A 21,359-nucleotide genomic window follows, 5' to 3' on the forward strand; every position below is an offset into this window, starting at 1 on the left:
GCCACCCAGCAAACAACACAGTTACAAACCAGTGAGTCACATCTATTCATGGGAAATGAAGCACCGTTCTTCCTATTAATGCATTTCAACAGCTTCAAATCGTGCGAGTTGTCAGATAGCCATTATGACGTCTCAAGTCCTTGGGAGTAATTTCCCATTTCCCCACTTTTAGTAAAATTTTTGTGAATCTAAAATAAGTGTAAACACATATAAAAAAATAATTTAGCCTATTTTTAAGCTTTACACGTTTCAATTTCATAACAATTCCATAAAATTGAATTGTGTAATGTTTAATTAAATCAATAAGACATTTAAAATATTTCATTTTTATTATTATTGAAGATTACTCAATTAAGTTTGATGGGATTGTTTATTAAAATTGAAATGCATAAATATTTTTTTGGAGTGCATGAATCACCTAAAGTCTTTGTATAAGCTTAAATTATTTTATTGGATGGATATTGGATGGAAATTATTTGGACAAATACAGAGAAAGATGAAATATGAAAACAAATGCAAAAAAATTTAAACATTTGCAAAGAACTCAAGAAAACATTTCATGCACAGTTTCTGACGTCAATACATATTACAGCCACAATGTCCTTATGCATAGTGGAAAGAAGAATGTAGTTTTTCTTCACATCAGATAAAACATTTTTATCAAAAGTGTTTGCGTTCATCACAAGAAAAACATTGAGGTACAAGGAAACATCTATAAATTACAAAAAGCACATTTTTGCAAACATGGCTTTGCCGTCCAACCATTAGTGTTAAAACGAATGACAGGAGCACAATACTCTTTGGTAAATTGGAGTGCATTTTAAAACTCTTTAAGTCCCCAGATACAACAAAAGGAAGAGTTAAAAAGGAGCGGGAGTGTGGTAAAAACAGTTGTGATGTGCAGTAAAAGTAAAAATAAGTGATGAGATTAAGGAACATTTTGCACATGCAGGTTACATCTCCACTAAAACCAACCACAGTCAGCTCTGCTCCTTTATGGCTCTTCCCAAGTGTGTTTCTAGATAAATCGGCAGACGTCACATGTCCTCAGAGATGTGATGGTCAGGGCCAGGGCACCTGTTAGCACACTGCCTCCGCACCTCAGAACAGCTGTCTGTGTGCATATGTTTTGTATGTGTGTATGTCATGCTGAGAGACATACCCTACCATAGTGAGTCCACCCCCAACCTGGCAGCAGCTGTCCCATATTCAGTAATCATAGCCGAATGGCACCAATAGGCATTTTAGGACAGTTATTACTCTTTAATTTGCAGCACAACTCTCATAATTCCTTCATTTGTAATATTTTGGTTGGGAAAGACAAGTCCAAAACTGATATAGCAATAGGGAATGTATCAACCATGTTTTGTTTAAGAGGATCTCTTGAATGTTTCAGTTGCGTTGTCCTTCTCCGGTCCCATATTGCATCTACATGTGGTAGTTGAGAAGAGAGGCAGAGGGTAATAATTATCTCACAAGGCAACAAGTCCTATTAGCACCTCCTGGCAACACAGCAATGTTGCTTTTCCACTTTCATAAGTGTCCTTAAGCTGTGGAGTGGCAGCAGCCAGCTGCGGTGTGTTTCTGCAGCAAGGACATGCGGCTGAAGGTGCGAGAACAGGTGCCGCACTGGTACTTCTTCACGTCTGCGTGGGTTTGCAGGTGTGCCCTCAGGTTTGAGCGGTCAGCGAAGGCGCGATTGCAATGCTGGCAGGAAAATGGACGCTCACCTGAGAAACAAATGAGAGCGATTAGAGACTTTATTTCATTTTCTTTGACTTTCTAAACTGAAACATTACACAGAAACTTGCAGAGCGCAGTCGCTAACAGTCACAAGTTACACTGATTGAGTCAATAACATGTTGATTTTTGGGTACACAAACAAGTGGCTACTCAGCAGGATGACGACAAGCGCTCCCTGGCATTCTTGATCAACTTATCTTGGCTTATCTCTGCTCTCACACTAGTGATTGATAAGATTGTTCTATTGTGTCATTGTTTAAAGATGTCAACACAATGAGCGATCAATGATAATCTACTCCATTGAGGGCTTATTTGTGGGACTGAGTGCATCAGTAAACTTGTAGTGTTGCGTGCAAGGAATGTTCTGGGTTCAATACAAGTTAAGCTCAACAGAATTTGTGGCATAATGTTGATAACCACAAAAATGTATTTATACTTGTCTAAAAAAGCAAAAATGTAGGTTACACTACCACCCCTGTGTTTGCGAGTTCGAATCCCAGGGTGTGCTGAGTGATTCCAGCCAGGTCTCCTAAGCAACCAAATTAGCCCAGTTGCTAGGGAGGGTAGTGTCACATTGGGTAACCTCCTCGTGGTCGCTATGTGGTTCTCAGTCTCAACAAGCACCTGGTGAGATGTGCGTGGATGCCACGGTGGATGCCTCCACGTGTGCCATGTCTCCGAGGTAATGTGCTCAACAAGCCACGTGACAAGATGCACGGATTGACGTCTCAGACGCAGAGGCAACTGAGATTCGTCCTCCGCCACCCAGATTGAGGCGAATCACTACGTCACCACAAGGACTTAGAGCACATTGGGAACTGGGCATTTCAATTCGGAGAGAAAATTTTAAATGTAGGTTACAGTGAGGCACTTACAATGGAAGTGATTGGGGATGATTTTTGGAGGGTTTAATGACAGAAATGTGAAGCTAATAATGTTATAAAAGCACTTTCATTAAGTCTTCTGTTAAAACAATTGTATTATTAGAGCTAGAAAGATGTTTAAATTATCATTTTTACAGACGTTTTGGGGTATAAGGCGTTAAGTCGTCATGGCAATGCAGTTGTATCACACTTCAATCACATTAACACACATATTGTTTACGTCTTGCGGCTTTACTTTTGAAAAAGTGAGTATTTAACGGCTACAGATTGGCCCTAATGACCACCTTTGTAAGTTGCTCGCAGTAACCCAGAATTTCCTTCATTTTTTTTTAGGAACAAGTCAAAATTTGCTTTTGGCAATTAACATTATTTCACAGATGCTGTCTATTGAGCGTAACTTGTTTTGAACCCAGAATATTCCTATTGAGTAATGGGATTTTAGAGACTTCCCAAACAAAATGGGAGACATTTACTCTGCAACATCAACAAAAAAGAATGCAAAACCAGTAACTCATGGAATATGCCTAAACATATTAAGGAGGGGAAAATGTTTATGGTTCGTTGAAAATATTTGATTACCTGTGTGTGTGCGAATATGTCCTCTTAACAGCCAGGGTCGGGAGAATGCTTTTCCGCAGGTGGGACACACACATGGTAGTGTGTGTGAGCGGATGTGCATTTTCAGGGCACCAAGACTGTTGTATTCTTTGGGACAGTGCTTGCAGAAAAAGGCTGGACGGGTGGCGGGGACAGGGGCTTCTCTCTTGTCCTCCCTCTGCACTGCCCTGTTCTTGGTGCTTCGTCTCGGTCTGCTCGTCTGTTGTGGGTGGTATGTGTCTGAGGAATCCGGGCTCGGTGGATCTGATGTACGTCCTTCATCTTCCTCCCCACTGCTGCTGCAGCTGACACTGGAGGGCGAGCTGAGGTCCAGTGGGCCCTGGCTAGTGGAGAGGGTGGTCGGGGATGTGGGATCATGCAGGGAAGGTAGCAACGTGACGTCCCAAACCAGTCCAGTGGTCAAGCAAGTCACGGGGAAATCATTGCTGACTGCTGAGAGTTCTGCAAGTGGGTATCTGTCTGGCAAAGTATCTGATATGCAAGAAAAAGATGTGCAAGACAAAAATAAGTCCCATATTTACAACCATTATAGACTTATGGTTTCTGGCTTATTATCATACTTCATAAAGCATGCAAGTGTGATTATATGTTATTCAAAAGACACAAGTTGCACCAAGATTGGAAACTCCAGAAAACACATGTGCATCTCACATGGATGCAATCAGTCACTAAAGAATGGACAATGTCTAAAGAGAAAATCATTAAAGGAACGAAACAGTTCTTATGTCTATATGCAACACCCAGTTCTTAAACACCCTCCCAAGTCCATACAATAGTGCACTTTAAACTGTTTACAGTTGCCAGATAAATTTAATAAAACGTACCATTTTGACATTCCAACTCGCTGTAGTTTGGCCTCTTGCTGGTGAAATACTTTTTTACCAGGAAAGAGCGAGGCATGCTGATCTCTTAAGTTTTAGCACTCCAGTCCAGTTATTTTCAAGGGGAGGGGGCGGGGGGTGGAATTGTCGCCGAAATATTCCACTGGAAAGATCTTAAGAAGAAGTCCGTACTGGAAACATAAAATGAATCGACCTTGCCAGACTTCACGAATCTGTAGCAATGGACTACAATTAGTGAGTCTGTACTTATTTAAAATAGTCTGACAGAGTAAGTGGGTATACGTCCATTTGGACCCGCCCTACAGAACAGCCTACAGCCATTTGGTGTCGTCAGTGTTACAATTGAATTGCCCACAGCACTTGACTGCTGCCTAGGTGTGAATGATCCAAAGCGCAGGTAATACACATACAAGAATGGTTTAATTCGTTAATATCAAGATCATGTTAATGAGCCATTCTAAATGCATTGTTTACTTCCCGCTCTAAGCAAATGTGTGCAAAATGCCAGACTGCTGTCCATTTAAATGAAGGCATTTGTGAAGGAGCTTTTTTCGTTAGGTCCACACGACGAAGGTAAAAAAAAAGAAAAGAAGAAAAGAGGTTATTATAATATATAAATGTCTTATCTAATTCCTATTAAAAACCACATGTGCTGAGGGAACGTTTGGAAACAAAACGCGAAGCTTTATTTAATTTGAGGAACAATTCATCATGTAATAAAAGGTATGGGCTCTGGAGAAGTTTATAAGCTAACTTTGATATAACTTAAAAGTGCACAACAGCCTACAATCGTTCAGTAGATGACAGAATGGGACTAGACTGGGCTGGTGCATTAAAAACAAATGTGCATTTTTAATTTCATTACAAAATTGAAAATTACACAAATGAATTGTGTAATCTTTCAAAATTAAAAATAAATATTTTTATGTTTACTACATTTTGTTTAAAAAAATCCGCAATTCATTTAGATTGAATTTTGTAATAAAATAAAAATGCATAAACAATATATATATATATATATATATATATATATATATATATATATATGTGTGTGTGTGTGTGTGTGTGTGTGTGTGTGTGTGTGTGTGTGTGTGTGTGTGTGTGTGTTTGATTATGGCTCTCCCTTGTGGTGATAAAATAGTTATTCCTACAAACTTTTGAAAAACATCATAAACATTTTAAAGTCATACAGGTCAAGCTAAATAACTTATTCAGATGTCCATTTGGTTAAATGGGCAGGGTCAGTGTGGACATAATTGTAAACTTGTATGATTCCTTTTAACATAAATATACATTTTTGAATGGCATTTATTTTCTCATATCTTCCTTCAACATTGTTATTTTTGACCACATAACATCACAAAATAAGGTAAAAACATACATAAAACAGAAAGATTGCACACTACAAAAAGCTCCAACATGATTTTGCTGAATGGTTGATGTCACCTCCAAAGTGTGACATCATTTCATAACAAAGACTTAAAGGTCATGGTGTCCTGACACAACAGGGTGGGACACACAAAAACCTCCGCTATCAGTATAAAATGACACATTTGCCACAAAGGAATACATGTTAGAGAGATAATGTAATACCAAACACTTAAAAACACTTTATTTATTTTATATAAAATAATAATAAGTCCAATGATTTAGCACTTGTTTTGTCAAGATGTTTGACAAGAAGCTTTTAGGACATGAAGAAATTACACTAGTACATTAAATACATGTTTAAATGCATAAGTCAAGTCTTTAGTGTACTGGGACCTCATTCCACCACTTTTATGTCATCCATTTTTTGGAGTTATGCTGCCACCTCTTTAGTATTCCTCGACCTTTCTTATATTTATTACTTGATTATAGGGTCATTAGTGACCTGTGTTTTGTTTTTGTGATTTTTTTCCTATCACATAAAATCTATTTCTTTGTTTACTACAAGAGAAATTATTGCTACATTCATAGAAATTACTACTATATCATGTTGATTTTCTGCACAGCAATGGTGAATTACCATTTGCGTGAACACGCTATAATTATTATCCATTTTATTTGTTCCTCAAGGTGGCGCTGTTGTTTCAGTGCTTGACTTGATTTACATTTGCATTGATATTTGATGAAGAAACAACATGGAAGTAAACTAGCAAGTACAAGACATTAACATTACGATATAGCTATTGCCATTTGAGTACTGAAATGCTGTTGTACGTCTATATGGAATAAACAAGTGCTTTAGAAAACATATTTGTGTAGCTTATACATTGATGCATTTGGCAGACACTTTTATCCAAAGCGACTTACAGTGCACTTATTACAGGGACAATCCCCCCGGAGCAACCTGGAGTTAAGTGCCTTGCTCAAGTACACAATGGTGGTGACTGCCGACTGTGGGGGTCGAACCAGTGACCTTCTGATGACCAGTTATGTGCTTTAGACCACTACACCACCACAACTTAAAATGTAACTCAATGTGTAGCTCAAAATGGGCTTGACAGCCAGTTGTGTCTCATAAAATTTGAGCATGAATGTAAATAATCCCATTCTATAATTTGCTGCATTATCTCTTTGAAATCTGAAAAACAAACATGAAGATATATTATAATTATTTTATATTGTCTTGATAGTGTTTTGAAATGTTAAATCGTTTCACTATCTGGGCCATTTACATTTATAATAGATACACTGTCCGGTTGCTAAAGACCCAATGTATGTAATAATGTTTGACAAAACGCCCATGTTTTGAAGAACAAAAATGATTTTGACTTCTAGGCTCACAGCAGTGTGTGCAAGGTATTTATTATTTTTAACAAACCTATTTAAATTGTAATCACTTGTAATCACCATATATCTGTACTGGGGACAACAGGTATGCACCAAAATGTAGCAATGGCCCAAAATACCTAGTTATTTTTAATAAATAACTACTATATTCCCTGAGTAGATAACTCTGAATAGACATTGGCCAGTGGCAAGAAACATCAGTAATCCACATTTTTCTATTGTATTTCTTTACTGTAATTTAGTCATACACATGCACTGTATCTTACAGTATCAGCCTTTATATCTGTGCACAATTTAGAACACATTGCAATTCTGTGTATGAAGTTCTAAACTCAGATTGTCATTGTAATGAAAGAACATACTCCTTTTTGATGCACTCCTGGGAGTTTGTGCTCCACAACAGCGATTATTTATCAGAGACAAGCCACTATAGGAGATTTCGGAATGCCCAATGCCCAACCAAGAAGCTCCAGCGCCCAACTGTAAACGGATATAGAGAGGAAGTCCCGCCTTACATGTAATAGAGCCAATCACCTCTTAGATGCAGACATATCCTGTCAATCAACTCGCTAACGCGCGTGCGCATTAGCTATACAAGCCTGGAAATTGCGTATTTTAGAGTAATATGAGGTAAAGAAGCACCATTTATATTTCCAACCATATCGAATTTTACTGCTGATTTGAAATATGTTTTCTGATCGTAATCTTGACCAACCGTTTTTGAGATTTCAGTCTTTCCCCATTCAAGAAGATGAGAGATTCACCGGCATGACTGGAAATAGCCTCCCAAGAGCGTTCCGAACCTGGCCGACAGTGAACTGACTAGAAAGACTTTGTTTACAATGTCTCTCTTTTCACCTATACTCAATTAAATTGAAGTTGCTTTATTGGCATGACAAAAGTACATTTTGTATTGCCAAAGCATTTAAAAAAAACAACATATAAAATAGTTTGCAATTTAATTTGGATTTGACAAGCAATATAAAAGGAAAAACACTGAAAATCATTCAAGAAAAACAGATAACACAAATTATTATGATAAAGTATTTATCAAGTTAACTTTAACTAATGAACTATATAAATTGTATTAAACATTATCTACATTCATGTTTAATGAGATGTTTGGGGGGTACATTTTTAATAATACATTTATCGACTGCTCATTCCTTTGTTGTGGTTGTCCCTCAGGAGACGGCAGGATGCTATATACAAATCTTGCAGCTAGATTTGCACATTCAGATTTTTCACAGAGGATAAAGGGAAGTTTTTCAGTTGGGGTGCAATTATTAAATTGGGAAAATATTTTGTTTATTTTTGGATAATAGTGGTTTCTGAGGATTTCATATTTTGGGCATTCTGTCTCCATCATTCCCAGTGGGAGCAGAGTCTCTCCTAATGGGATACCCACGTCTGTCTGCGCTGCCCCATCTCTATGGCCAGGCTGTGCTCGCTGAGTCTGTACATTGTCACTGTGCTCAGGTAGTTTGCCATGGCGTACTCGCGATTTAGAATAACATTCCAATTTGACTCAGTACACTCAGAACTGTCATTTGGACCCCACACTTCACTGCCATATAATGCAATTGGTTCAATTAATGATTTGAAAAGTTTGAGCCAGATTTGATTTGGAATATCAATTTTAATTGATCTTTTAATGTCATAGAAAGCCCTTTGAGCTTTTTCAGTTAATTCACAGCCAAAGTAAAGTTACTCATTGGAGTGATTTTCAGGCCGAGGTAAGTGCATGTTTTTGTGGTTTCAATGGTTCTGTGTGATAATGTGAATGTGTGTGTTAATCCCTGAGATCTGGAAAATTTCCGGAAAATCCTAACTTTAGTTTTTTATACTCTCTACCATGGGCATAAAGTTGAACTGTCCCAGATTTGTGCTAAAATAATAAAAAGGATTTTGTGTAATTACTACAAATTAATTTATCATTTTAATGGATGGCGAGACACTCTATTGTATTATTTGTCCACTTCTAATTAAAACAATGAAAGATGTGTACAGTTTAACATAGCCCTTTTAATTTACAATTTAAAATTTAAATCGCGTAAAATATTTCTCCATAAAATAACTTCCCCTTGTCCATGTAATTCCAAGAGTCCGTTAAAGCTGCACATTCTGCAGTTTTCAAATTCTGTTAATACGCCCCTTCGATTTGTCCAACTCTCTGCCGCCATAACTGACCTTGAATCAGTTTGACCTCCTCATCCCTCAGTGTAGTTTATTCTTAAGAACCGTTCCCCAGTCAGAGATGCGTGAAAAACGGATAATACACCCGTTAAATTATGTCTCCACCTCTCGGTTTGTGTACAAATCTTATTGGATTAGCGCTCACCAATGGGCGTGGCCACACGGTTACTGTTGTTTTTTTTTATTATCAGCTGTTCGTCAAAATCTATACTGCGCTATTTTATTATTTGCAGTCGAAACCTCAAATCTGTAGCTAGCTACCTCAGAACACACTACTATCAAAATATGATTTTTTAAGAAGCATCGGAAAACGTTTGCCCTCTAAAGAAGCAGGTATGTTATACTTAAGCCTTCTTTTTTAGCTAGCTGTGTTATTTTTGTGTAATTGTTTATCTACAGCAGTTGAAACCTTTTCCACTTACAGAAAAAATATGGTGCAGCCGATACAATGTGTTTATCTCAAGCACATTGATGTCAGAGAGTAACTGTCCAAGTCCAAGCATCATTGTGAAATTGGTTCGTTGATAGAAATTAGGGAGGAGAGAAATCTTTCGATAATGTCATATATAATCATAAATCTACAGTTTTGAGCTTTTTCTCGCTTAATTAGACAGGAACGGTCACTTGTAAATGTAGCTGAACGTTAGGATCTGCAAAATCGTCCTCTTTACATGGAATCCTGGAATTTTTCCATTCTTTTTGAAAATTAATTATTTAATATTGTGCGATAGTTTCATTACATGTGGGAGCAAAAAAAAGTATTTGCCAATAACATTTTCTTTGCTGGACATTTTACTATAGTTAGTGTGTAAGTATAATCCTATTGCTGCTAAATCAATGTCTCCTGTGTTTTTGTCTACACCCCTCTCTGAATGATTAATATTCAATATGAAAAGGCCAAACATCAAATACCCACAAATGGTCCTTTGATACATTTTGAAAAGTGAATTGAGCATTAGAACCATGTAGATTAGAACCAGTTCCACATGATGGAGTATTGAGTTTTCCAAGAAATTATTCGATATTGTTTTAATGGCACACCCCATCTTGGGAGCGACAGATGGACACCAACAATAGAGCATGGGTCCGGGGCTCAACAATGCACTCCCAGAATTCAGTCATGTTTGTGGCCACATTAACAAATGCCATTGGCTACAAGTCTTAAATAGTATTTCCTAATTTGAATGTGTCTTGATGAGCTGCTTATCAAAAACACTTTTTTTGTACACTGTAAACCCAAATAAGTTAGCTGAACACAAAAAATCTGAGTTGCTCAGTTACATACATTTTTTAAGATAATAAATTACAAGTTTAAGTAAGCAGAACTGTCAGATTTTGATTTTGTACTGCTCTTGTGTGTTCATGATTTTTAATGGCACTTAACTTTAAATTGAACTCTTTGGCTGCACTTAAAATCCCTATGTAAGCACAACTTAAATATTTCAAGTAGAGAGAACCTAGCTAGCTAGTACTACCTAGAACAAACTAATACAGTGAATGTTAGAATGCTGATTGCATGCTAGTTGGATAAACCATACAGAGTAATTGCCTAACAAGTATATCGGTTTACTGTAAAATGATCTAATACTGTACCTGATCTCAAGCTCCACTATTCACCTTAATGGTAACCCCCCCAAAAAACTTTAACAAGACAGAAACTCTTCTAAACAACACATCTTGCACAAAGACACACTATATAACACTTAATTTTACTTTCCCTGTCGAGTGCCATGTAAAGCATGCTGGGAAATAAACATCCCCTTCCCAGTTTCAGGTAACTTGAAGTTCCTTTAAATTTAAAGAGACAAGTTCATTAAACTCAAAACATCAAACAATTCAGGTTACTTAAAAGGTGTACGTTTCATGAACTCAAAAGAAAGAGAAAGTTCTCAATAGTCATCAAGATTAATTTATCTGAACTCATTTGTATTATTACTTTTTTCCCTACTCAAAACAATTAAGTATTTTGTGCATCATGTTTACAGTTTGAATTGTGTTAGGAAGTGCCCCCCATTTTCAATTCTTATTAACTTCTGGTTGCCAGGCTTGAAAATGTCACTCTAATTTCTCTATGAAGCTGCCTGACACATGGTTTTTGAAGACTGAACTCAATATGAGTTATGAGGTTAAATATAGATAATAGAAATCAGTTTGAGCCTGTCTTGTGTGATTTTTAATCCTGCCTTGATTAGTGGGTGTAGTTCAAAACAGTGACTATATTTAAAGTGTTTACATTATGGTCATATTTCTCCTCTACCAAAGGTTGTGCTGAAGTCGATCGTTCTGCTGAGTCTGTGAGAGCCGCTCTTGCTTGCAACTTCACGTGCATACCAGGCAAAAAAAAGTTCACTATCAATTATTCATTACAATCACACTTCATTTATAACCATGTTTCAACGGCTCACAAACCTGCTCTTTGGAAGCGCAAGTGAAACAACTCAGGAAGCAACTGTGCCAAAGCCAAGGTCTCCGGAGGGGGACGAGGAAGGATGGCTCCTGGTTAATGCCCCTGGTGAGTCCTACAATTATCTGAATTAAGTGAAATAATTTGATTATTTCAAATAATTTGATGGATTCAAATTTCCAGTTGTATAAGGGCTGCGACTAATATAATCTGAATCATTTTCATACAGTAACTCTTGAGTTGGTAAATAGCACAGGCAAGCATTTTAAATCAAGGCATGGGACTTATTTAGCACTTATCACTGTTGTCTGATGTGACTTTGCTTAGTAAAAGATTAGTTCACCCAGCAATGAACATTCTGAACCCTCATGCCATTCCAAAGCCATATTAATTTCTTTATAATGTGTAACGCAAAAGGAGATGTTTAAAAGCAAATCCTGCTTCAATACAATGGCAGTGAATATTGCATATTCATGATGCCATGAGTGAACCCACAACAGAAATTAATTTGTTTTTGCTGAAAAAATTGCATTCCTGGTTGTTTCTCACCTCTCAAACCTATCGTTTGCCTCCAGAAGACTTGGAATATGACCAACCTTGTCACTTTTATACCTTTTGGTCCTTTTTAAAGTGAGGCAATATCTTCTACCATTGTATTGCATTGTAAGTCGTAGGGGTATCTTGATTAAAACATCTTTTTTTGTCGGGTTTGGAACAACATGAGGGTATGTAAATAATGACAGAATTACAATTTTTGGTTGAACCATTCTTCAAGATAATGTGCTCCTAAAAAATATCTTTACTGTTTTTTTTTTTGTTTGCTTTTTCTGGAGATGGAGAGGCATCCTCTGAACCCAGCAAGGTGCAGTCCTCCCCATCTTTAATCAACTTAACAGGAAGTCCATCAAGCGCAGAGAAGTGTGCTGCCAGCTTGATCAGTGATGCAAGGTAAAGGTGTTATAAACCTGCTTAGAGTTTTGGTCTTAAAGGTGCTGTTAGCTATTTTTTTTTTCCTTTTTCATTGAAATAAGTGTCCAAATACCTCACCGGTCCTTGACAGCTAATCACTGCAACCATAAATGTGTCTGCGGGCCGTGATCACATTCTTTGATCAGCCAATCAGAAGACTTTGATGTGCTTTCTGCCTGTCAATCATTGTGCACGATCTCAAATTTTAGTAGTTGAAGCGGAACAGATTCATAACAGTTGTCAGTTGAGGGCATTAATTTGCTGTTGTCGTGTTTGACAAACTTGAGAAGATGCACTGCTGCTTGGTGACGGACAGTGCCAACGGTACAGCTGTATCTTTGGAGGGCAGGGTTTTGGAAAGAGGGATCATGTCTAATTCAATGGCTCTGTCTTGTGGAAGATCCAGAACGGCTAAAATCAATTACAGCACCTTTAAGATATATTTCATGTCATCCGATCACTAGAGGACATCACTAAATACAGTTGTTCTCTTTTCATAGCATTGTAGAACCAGAAGTCCCTGATGCTAGAAATAGTGGGCGGGCGTCCCAGAGATTGGTCTCTCAGGCTGGGGCTCTGGTCAAAGTAACCCAGGTGGGCAGGATACAACGGGCTCAGGCACAGGCCAACCGGCACAATCTTGGCCACAATTGCATTCAGCGTCAGAACCACATTCGCCAGCATCTTCCTCAACACTATTCTCGCATTCACTGCATGATCCTCCACCAGCCTGGCAATCGCAACTTCTGTCACTAAGATGCAGAGAAAGCACAAACCGACATTGCAATTAACAGTGCGCTTAACACAACATGCAAGCAAACCACAAACATGTGCCATGGTTGAAAATAAAAGCTTGATATGAACATATTTGAAACATTTTCTTTACTTACAATGTAGCGTATAATAAATCCAGTGGCAGCTAAAGATGTCCCCAAACATTTGTTGGCCACCAGAAAATTAAGTCTGTTTATACCTATAGTGCACAATTCTTAGACCGTCATGTAGCAATAAAATTAAGTGAAGGACTCTTATATTGTTGTGTTGTTTTAATATTAAAATAATATTGAAAAAAAAAAAAAACACTGAACATTTTATAATTGATACTTAATTTCATTAAATCAGATTTACCTTGCTGAAGAGTGTTTTGAGTTTGACTGTGAGATCACTGAGTATAATAGTAAAGTTATTGCTAGACAATCAGCAATAACTAAACAGACATTTTTTTGATAGATGTTTCTAGCCTTTCACATGCTGGTTTTGCTATTGTGCTATTTTTCTTATTTTTTTATCGTTCATTTGTTAATTCATCACACAAAGATTTACATTAAAAAAGAATATCATTTATTTTCATTGTAGGTATCTTGACTATCAATAAAGCAATATGGTGAATTGCTTTCTGCATTATTTCACCCAGTTTAGAATACTGAGACAGATAATTTCCAACTGTATTGTTATGATTAATCAACAATAGACAATATGTATGTCGTCGTGCGGATGTTTCTGAGTTGGCGCATAATTGCTGTCATTGTCATGCGGTGGGTTGTAAAAACCATGAGGGGGCGCCAGTGTTTAATTGTTCCTTAACAAAAGTGGTTTATGTCATGCAGTGCGTTGTAAAAACATGAGGGGGCGCCAGTGTTTAATTGTTTCATAACAGAAGTGGTTGAGTCATTGATGAGGACCTTTCTCCTTCTTGTGGTCAAAACTAAGGTTAAGTGACTATGTGCAGAATATATATAATAGATATCAAAAGTTATTTTTCCCCTATTTAAAAGGCTAATTCTTGATATTACGAATGGAATTACTACCAGTTAAAGTAATTATATTGGCACTTGTTAAAACATGAATTCCTGCTGTTAAAAAAAAAGACGTAATTACTTGCAGAAATAGCCTGCAAATTCTTGAGATCAAAAAATTGAATGTCAGTTCAAGTATTTCAGAACTGTTGGTCATTCACTCCAATTCAAATGCAATTTCTTACTAGTTGAAATTCCAATTTTACATATCAGCAATGCAATGTTTACTATTTGTAATATCTTTTTAATTATATAAATCATTACATTGTTACTAGTGCAAATGTCCATTCCTGATTTCAGCAATTGAATTACAACTTGTAAAAATGTTCTTTGATATATCTGTTAATGTATTTTACAGATAACAAATGTATGTTAAATTAGTTTTTTTAGGTACTTGGAAAAGGGTTTCAGATATCAATCAATTGGACAGTAATTAAAAATGTTTTAAAGGGTTCATGACATGAGAAATCACATTTTCCTTGATCTTTTGACATATAAGAGGTCATAGTACTATAAAAATATACGGTAAATTTAGAACTCTAAACTTCCTCCTCACTGCAAAAAGAGCATTTGTTGAAGCAAACTGCCAAAACAACTCGTTCTCTACTTCCTCCACATTGTGATGTCACATTTGGGTAGACATTTGTGTCTGATCACCTTTATAACAACACATACTTAACCACGCCCAAAGACATTTTGGTAGGAAAACCTTCAAGATTAGCGTAAAGCAGCCATTCCATAGACATTGCATGGTGGTACACTGGTGAGGAGACAAGATGCCATTCTTTTTGAATGTATGTTTATGGAGGAGATGCTTCACAACTAAATAAACCACTTTTGTGAGGAAACAGCTCATAATTTGATTAATTAACCTCCTGTCCACTAATCTTTAACATGTGTTACACTAAACAATCCCTTTGGAGTGAGCAATGTGTGGAGTTTACTATGATAAAATAGCTGTTTTAAAAGAGAAGTCACTGACAATTTTACAGTCAGAAGATATCAGTTTACAGATCTCTCCATTCATTTGTATAGCATTAGCAAACTGTCGTAAAATGCTAGTTGGTCGTTATGCTCCCTCCAAAGATAGAATCGCGAAGGTTGTTATTTCATTACTATAAGATCTCTGACCATATCAGTTCCATAGCCACACCCAGTAGCGGTGATCAGTGAGATTACAGGTCAGTCAAGAGCAGAGAGCCAATCATAATAGTGAGTGTTTACTGTCAAGTCTTTAAGGCGAAGCATCACCAAAACCGATATATACGTACATAAAATGCTACTAATATTGTAAGTGAGCCTCAAAGAATATATTAAAACACTTTTTAAAAAGTCATGTTATGACCTCTTTAAAAGACTAGTTACAATCCCATTTCAGATATCAGAAATTAACATTGCCACCTGTGGCGTGGTTACTGTGGTGGTGTAGTGGTCTAAACCACATGTGGGAGGGCGGGGCCGGGTCGTGATCATACACACCCGGTCCCGTATTAGGCTAATCAAGCCTCTGAGGTATAAAGGTCGACTGCAGAGGGTCGTGCGGGAGAGAGAGATCGCGTGTTTATGTTGTCTTTTATGTTTACTATTTAAATATGATTTACATCGTCAAGCCGGTTCTCGCCTCCTTTCCGGGCTTCGGCACCAGTGTAAAGGGATCAATGGAAAGGAGGAGGCGAGAACCGGCTTGACGATGTAAAAGACAACATAAACACACACGACGGACATGTCCATAAACGATCTCTCTCTTCCGCACGACCCTCTGCATTAGACCTTTATATCTCAGAGGCTTGATTAGCCTAATACGGGACCGGGTGTGTATGATCACGACCTGGCCCCGCCCTCCGCCCTGCCACACCACATAACTGGTAAACTGTTAATCAGAAGGTCGCTGGTTCGATTCCCACAGCCACCACCATTGTGTCCTTGAGCAAGGCACTTAACTCCTGGTTGCTCCAGGGGGATTGTACCTGTAATAAGTGCACTGTAAGTCGCTTTGGATAAAAGTGTCTGCCAAATGCATAAATGTAAATGTAAAGCACTAAACTGATAAGCAGAGGGTTGTTGGTTCAAACCCCACAGCCACCACCATTGTGTCCTTGAAAAAGGCACTTAACTTTAACACTTTCCAGGTTGCTCTGGGGGGATTGTCCCTGAAATAAGGGCTCTGTAAGTCACTTTGGATAAAAGTGTCTGCCAAATGCATCAATGTAAATGTTGTCCTGGTGCTTGTTATTGAATGTGATATATGCACTTAATTGTAAATCACTTTGGGGTAAAAATGTCTGCTTCAAACTAAAATGTGAATTATTCTCATCTGTAAAAATTACAAGAAACATTGACAATATGTTGATCTTTTTTCCCACATTTGTTTTCAACAATAATAGGCTATTTTAATAAGGAACTAGCAACTCTGGTTTGCTGAATTGTTGAATATTTAATTTACTTTCTTTAATTTCCCCCAGTCATTTATTTATATACAGTTTACAGTGCACTGATTTGCTTCTTTGTTTCTGGTGAGGATATGATAGCCCTGCAGCATAAACATAGCAGGTGCTGTCATGTGAACAGGATATTTGAGTGCAGCTGAGACATAATCAAAGGTGTAACAGACCCACATGGTGTGGCATCTTATTTAAAATACCCACCTGAAGCTGTATTTGTGGCTACCGATATGCAAAACCCTTTTTCCAATATTTACAACAGTACAGAATTGTGCAATTAATTTGCCTTAATAAGTGTTAAAATATGTAAAGGCCATCCTCCCCAATTGTATAACAATCTTTCAAAAGATTTCCCAGGACATGCTGTCAAGCAAGTGTACTGAACACCTCCCTGCTTTAACACACCTTCTTAGACATCACCTGATCATCTGATTGCAAGATAAACTTATTTCAACAATGCCACGTGGCATGTTTAGTTATCTGAGGGTTTTTTTCTGTTCATAGCCTCTCAGTTTAATACTGGCAGAGAGAGTGATCAGCACATGAAGCAGGTACATGGTTTAAGATGCCTCGTGTTGGCATGTGACAGTTGATAGAGGTGCCATATTCTTTTACAAAGAAGAGGAAGTTAAACTGTGATAAAAGTTGATGGGGTCCACATAAGTGCAACTGCATGCATTGTTTTAAATGACCAAAAATCAATTAGTAATAGTATTTTAAGGGTTAATTCCTATAATTCCCCAAAACTTTACCTCCCCTGGAGAGTAGAGTGGGGTAAAAAGTGCCACATGTTAAATTAAAGCAACCCAATGGAACTGTGCATAATATTTATGTGACCATATATACTACATATTTAAGGTTTTTTAGGAAATTTTCCAAGTCTACTTGTTTGTGATTGAGAGCACCTGAAAGCAAAAGGTAAATATGCAATAACTGTTATTTGCATGTCCAAAGGTTTAATATATATATATATATATATATATATATATATATATATATATATATATATATATATATATATATATATATATATATACATACATATTTTAATTCGTGCACCAAATTAAAAGCTTAGTTACACATGTCAACAATAGAATGTGTATGACATCACAACCATCGCATAGATAAAAGACTTATTTTTGGGCGACTGGTGTCATATAACGAGCTGCGAGGAGCAAACATTGTGTATCCGAATACAAATTTTTTAACATGGATCTGAACGAGGAATAAAAATAGCACAACTTTATTGTAATAAGGAAGACAAAGAAGTCTCAAGTCAGGGGAATATTGGGTGTGCAGATGCAGAGACACCAGCAGGAGATCTCATTGGAGTGGTTTATGAAGGAGGTGGTTGTGTGAAGAGTAGTGGCCCGGTAAAGAAAGAGGATACACACCCACTCTCGTGCCATCAGGCTCAGCTACTGGTTTGTTTCCCCTCCAGCAGGTTAATGGAGGTCCTGTGCAATGTTCAGCTTTTAAGTGCAATCTGTGACCTTACTCGAGATGATCTTGTGGTGGTTAGATACAAGAAGGGCTTTCAACCATGTCTAGTCAAGAATTTGATGCTAATAGCCAAGAAAGGCAAAGCAGGGGACTTTGGAGCTTGAATGAGTGGTGAGGTGTTTTTCTTTTCCTTCTTCTTCTTTACTTTATAGATAAGTATTTCTTTTTTTAAATGCCAATAATGACGAACTCTAAACGTGCAGTTGATTTGCATCTAAGGTATTTTAGTTTAATTTATAGTTTATTCATTTAGTTGTAAATTCAAAATAAATAATAATAAAAAAAAATAAAAATAGGAAGAAAGAAAAGAAAAGGAAACGTTTTTATGTAAATCAACATTAGGCTGTCGATTGAGCTAAACTTGTATTGAACCCGGAATATTCATATAAGGCTAACTGACTTCATACATTCACTCAAATTAACTTTGGGACCGAATAGTGGTTACACAATTTTACACAAAATGTGCAACATTAGAAATTAAAAGTTTAAATACAGTTCCACATTTTCACATTAAGTGCTTATACTATTTAAAAAATATACATAATACAGCTGTATGAATATGACCTGCAATCTCTTATTTAACATTGTGGCCATGGGAAAGTGAACACTTACAGTGACAGCAAAACATTTAAATTCCATTTTTACGTGTTGTGCAAAGAAATAGATCGTCTTCTTTCAACTTGTTGAACATGCATTTTTAATTTGCATTCGATGATGACAGAGAGCGCCAAGCGCGCGAGTCGTTGCATGATAGATTCTGAGTGTTTGCTGTAAAACTAGAATGAAAGTAGCGTCAAATCATCGTGTAATGCAATAACATATCTTCCCTGCAATCGATACATGATACAGACATGATACCAGGAAGGAAGTTGCGGATATTTAATTTCAAAGGGAAAAAAATCAGTGAGCCGAACAGCTGAAACCGGGACATTATTACATTTTATGACGGGACACACCGACTTCTTGTCACCCTAGTTTTCTACTGCTTTGCTTCTCTCTGTTATGTACTGTAGTGATTCCCTCCCGCTTTGTCTTTGCTAATGTAATGACTCAGAACTCATTATAAAGGACTTTATGTAATGCCTATGGAATACATGAATGGGAAAAATACTCCTGAATTCAAGACAGGTAAAAAAGTGTGCGAGCATTGCTTTGGTTTAGCACATCTGTTGACAGTAGTGGCCCAGAAATGACACATTGCACCTTTAAAGTAGCCTTTTCGTTCACCTACACTGCCCTGTGAATGACAAATGCATTAAACACATTTTGTCCAAATTGAGTAATAACCAAAATGGGTTCATTTAGGTAATGATCTGTCCCATGACCATCGAGTTTGGCTCAACTATGCTCAGATTCAAAGAAAATGAAGAAAGGCTATGTTATGATCCACATATTGCCTGGACAATCAAAAAACTTTGAAGCAATTATTTTCAGTGGGTGTAGTTACTACATTTTTCTTTGCATGATAGTTCAGTATAGAAATACTCTGAATGTTAAGTGCTTGTAGACTGTTTAATCCTGAAAAGTACTGTTTCCCTTTATTCACACTCCTAGAGGATTTAAATTAAGGTGTTCTCCCTGTTGCGGAGGCAGACATTTTTTTCTCGTCTGGTCTGGTGAGCAGAATGGGGGGGATCCAAGGTCACTTCAACCCCTGCTATCTCAATACAACTCTCTTTAGGTAATAATTTCAAGAAGTAAGTAGCATGTAACTAACATGTTGCATTCAGTATGTTATTTCATGCTGCTGAGATAACATTGTTAATTAATTGTTTCTTTTGTTCTCTGCTTTTACAGTCTTTTCACATCATCCATAGCTTTCAACAGAGTTTTTAACAGATAGGCAGATAAAGAGGAAGACATTTCACACATTTTAAGACGAGATATCATAAACTGTTTACGCAGTTTTGAGGTTTCTTGTCACCTCAAGACTTCAGACTTTGTTCAGGCCAAACCTTAAACCCCTTGATATCTATGTGTGATAGTACTTAAATGAAACTAGTGAAATCAAAGTGAGAGAATTAATGCACAGCCATGTGTGGAGCTTGAGTAAGCACACGTCACGGGGGTCTGTGAGTTTATAGTCATCAGTGAATTCACAGTTCATTACATGCGATCTCTGCCTCTCTCTACAGAACTGGCTTTGTTCCAGCAGAGAGCGGGATGAACTTTTGTCTGCAAATCTTTTGCCACAGAAGAAAAATATATTCATTGGATCATAGTGGGCTATTTCCTTGTTTGATGTATTTTGTTATTTGTTGACTGATATTACAATTGTAACCGGTCCTGCTCGACCTTCACCAAATGGGACTGGAACCAGCATCTCTGTCATGGGAGGTGGGCATGCTAACGCAGAGGCAAAAGCCTACAGCCGCTAACGCACCTCTTTAGGCCAGAGGAGTGAGGTTTACACACTGCATAGCTACCAAACCAGCTGGCAATCTTACACTCACCCCCTAAACCTCACTCCATCTGGGTCATGGCACCACTGTAATCAATCCTGCTCCACCAAGCAGGATTTGAACCAGGGTCTCTGGGACGGGAGCCGGGCACGCTAACAAGGGGGCTAAAGGCTACAGCCTCTAGCGTCACTAGCTAGTGTGCCTCTTTAGGCCAGGGGAGTGAGGTTTACACACTGCACAGCAACCAAACCAGCTGGCTACCATTATACAATGATTATAAGAAAAATGCTTCCTGCTCAGGGATGGAACAAAATTAACACTAGTTAATACTGATGGAACTACTGTGGAGCACATTGTTCATTCAAAACAAGTAATAAACTGAATGAAGTAAAGCTTCAGCCCGCTGCAAATATGTATTGTGTATAGTTCCAGACAAACTGCTGCATGTGCATCTTATACCTTGATGTGAATTGATGAGGTGATGTGTATAAAGTTGTACAAGTTAATGGATAAGTGATTGTTTGTTTGGTAAATATTGTAGTTCCACTGTTCAAGAGCAGCAAAATTTTCAACTGATAGTTTACCCAAAAATTACAATTCTCTCATTATTTACTCACTGGAGACGGGAGTGTGGTCGAGCGATGCCAGAAATTTCCTTCTTCTCAATTCTGACAAAACAGAGGTACTAATTACTGGACCAAAAACCAGGTTGGACTGGAAACCTCCACCCTCCCCTGAGTGCTTGCAGCTTGATGATTGGTTTCTCGGTTCAGGGTGCCACTCATG

The 21,359-nt window shown here is 37.5% G+C and overlaps 2 protein-coding genes across 3 annotated transcripts; one reads left to right on the forward strand and one right to left on the reverse strand.

Annotated features, from left to right (window-relative positions):
- Nucleotides 1-441: 441 nt before the first annotated feature.
- LOC127632773 (protein snail homolog Sna-like) lies at nucleotides 442-4,351 on the reverse strand. The gene is made up of 3 exons (XM_052111535.1): nucleotides 4,070-4,351; nucleotides 3,207-3,716; nucleotides 442-1,730 (listed from the first exon to the last, which is right to left on the reverse strand). The coding sequence occupies exons 1-3, from the start codon at nucleotides 4,143-4,145 to the stop codon at nucleotides 1,546-1,548; spliced, it is 771 nt and encodes a 256-aa protein (XP_051967495.1). The 5' UTR covers nucleotides 4,146-4,351; the 3' UTR covers nucleotides 442-1,545.
- Nucleotides 4,352-9,244: 4,893 nt separating this feature from the next.
- On the forward strand, nucleotides 9,245-15,670 carry tp53inp2 (tumor protein p53 inducible nuclear protein 2). Of its 2 annotated transcripts, none has more exons than XM_052111782.1 (4): nucleotides 9,245-9,391; nucleotides 11,321-11,570; nucleotides 12,296-12,410; nucleotides 12,932-15,670. In XM_052111782.1, the coding sequence occupies exons 2-4, from the start codon at nucleotides 11,447-11,449 to the stop codon at nucleotides 13,185-13,187; spliced, it is 495 nt and encodes a 164-aa protein (XP_051967742.1). In that variant the 5' UTR covers nucleotides 9,245-9,391; nucleotides 11,321-11,446; the 3' UTR covers nucleotides 13,188-15,670. The 2 variants fall into 2 exon arrangements, with proteins under 2 accessions (XP_051967742.1, XP_051967741.1); XM_052111781.1 differs by having other exon boundaries at nucleotides 11,321-11,567; nucleotides 12,290-12,410.
- Nucleotides 15,671-21,359: the final 5,689 nt, after the last annotated feature.

This window comes from Xyrauchen texanus, chromosome 39 (assembly GCF_025860055.1).
Source record: "Xyrauchen texanus isolate HMW12.3.18 chromosome 39, RBS_HiC_50CHRs, whole genome shotgun sequence".
NCBI classification, from domain to species: domain Eukaryota; kingdom Metazoa; phylum Chordata; class Actinopteri; order Cypriniformes; family Catostomidae; genus Xyrauchen; species Xyrauchen texanus.

Excerpts from the sequence above, each read along its gene's own strand:
- LOC127632773 (XM_052111535.1), bottom strand. The coding sequence starts at position 4,145 with ATGCCTCGCTCTTTCCTGGTAAAAAAGTATTTCACCAGCAAGAGGCCA. Across the intron at positions 3,717-4,069 it reads CGAGTTGGAATGTCAAAATG|ATACTTTGCCAGACAGATAC; the intron begins GTACGTTTTATT and ends CTTGCATATCAG. Across the intron at positions 1,731-3,206 it reads ACATATTCGCACACACACAG|GTGAGCGTCCATTTTCCTGC; the intron begins GTAATCAAATAT and ends TTTGTTTCTCAG.
- tp53inp2 (XM_052111781.1), top strand. The coding sequence starts at position 11,447 with ATGTTTCAACGGCTCACAAACCTGCTCTTTGGAAGCGCAAGTGAAACA. Across the intron at positions 11,568-12,289 it reads ATGGCTCCTGGTTAATGCCC|CTGGAGATGGAGAGGCATCC; the intron begins CTGGTGAGTCCT and ends TGTTTGCTTTTT. Across the intron at positions 12,411-12,931 it reads AGCTTGATCAGTGATGCAAG|CATTGTAGAACCAGAAGTCC; the intron begins GTAAAGGTGTTA and ends CTCTTTTCATAG.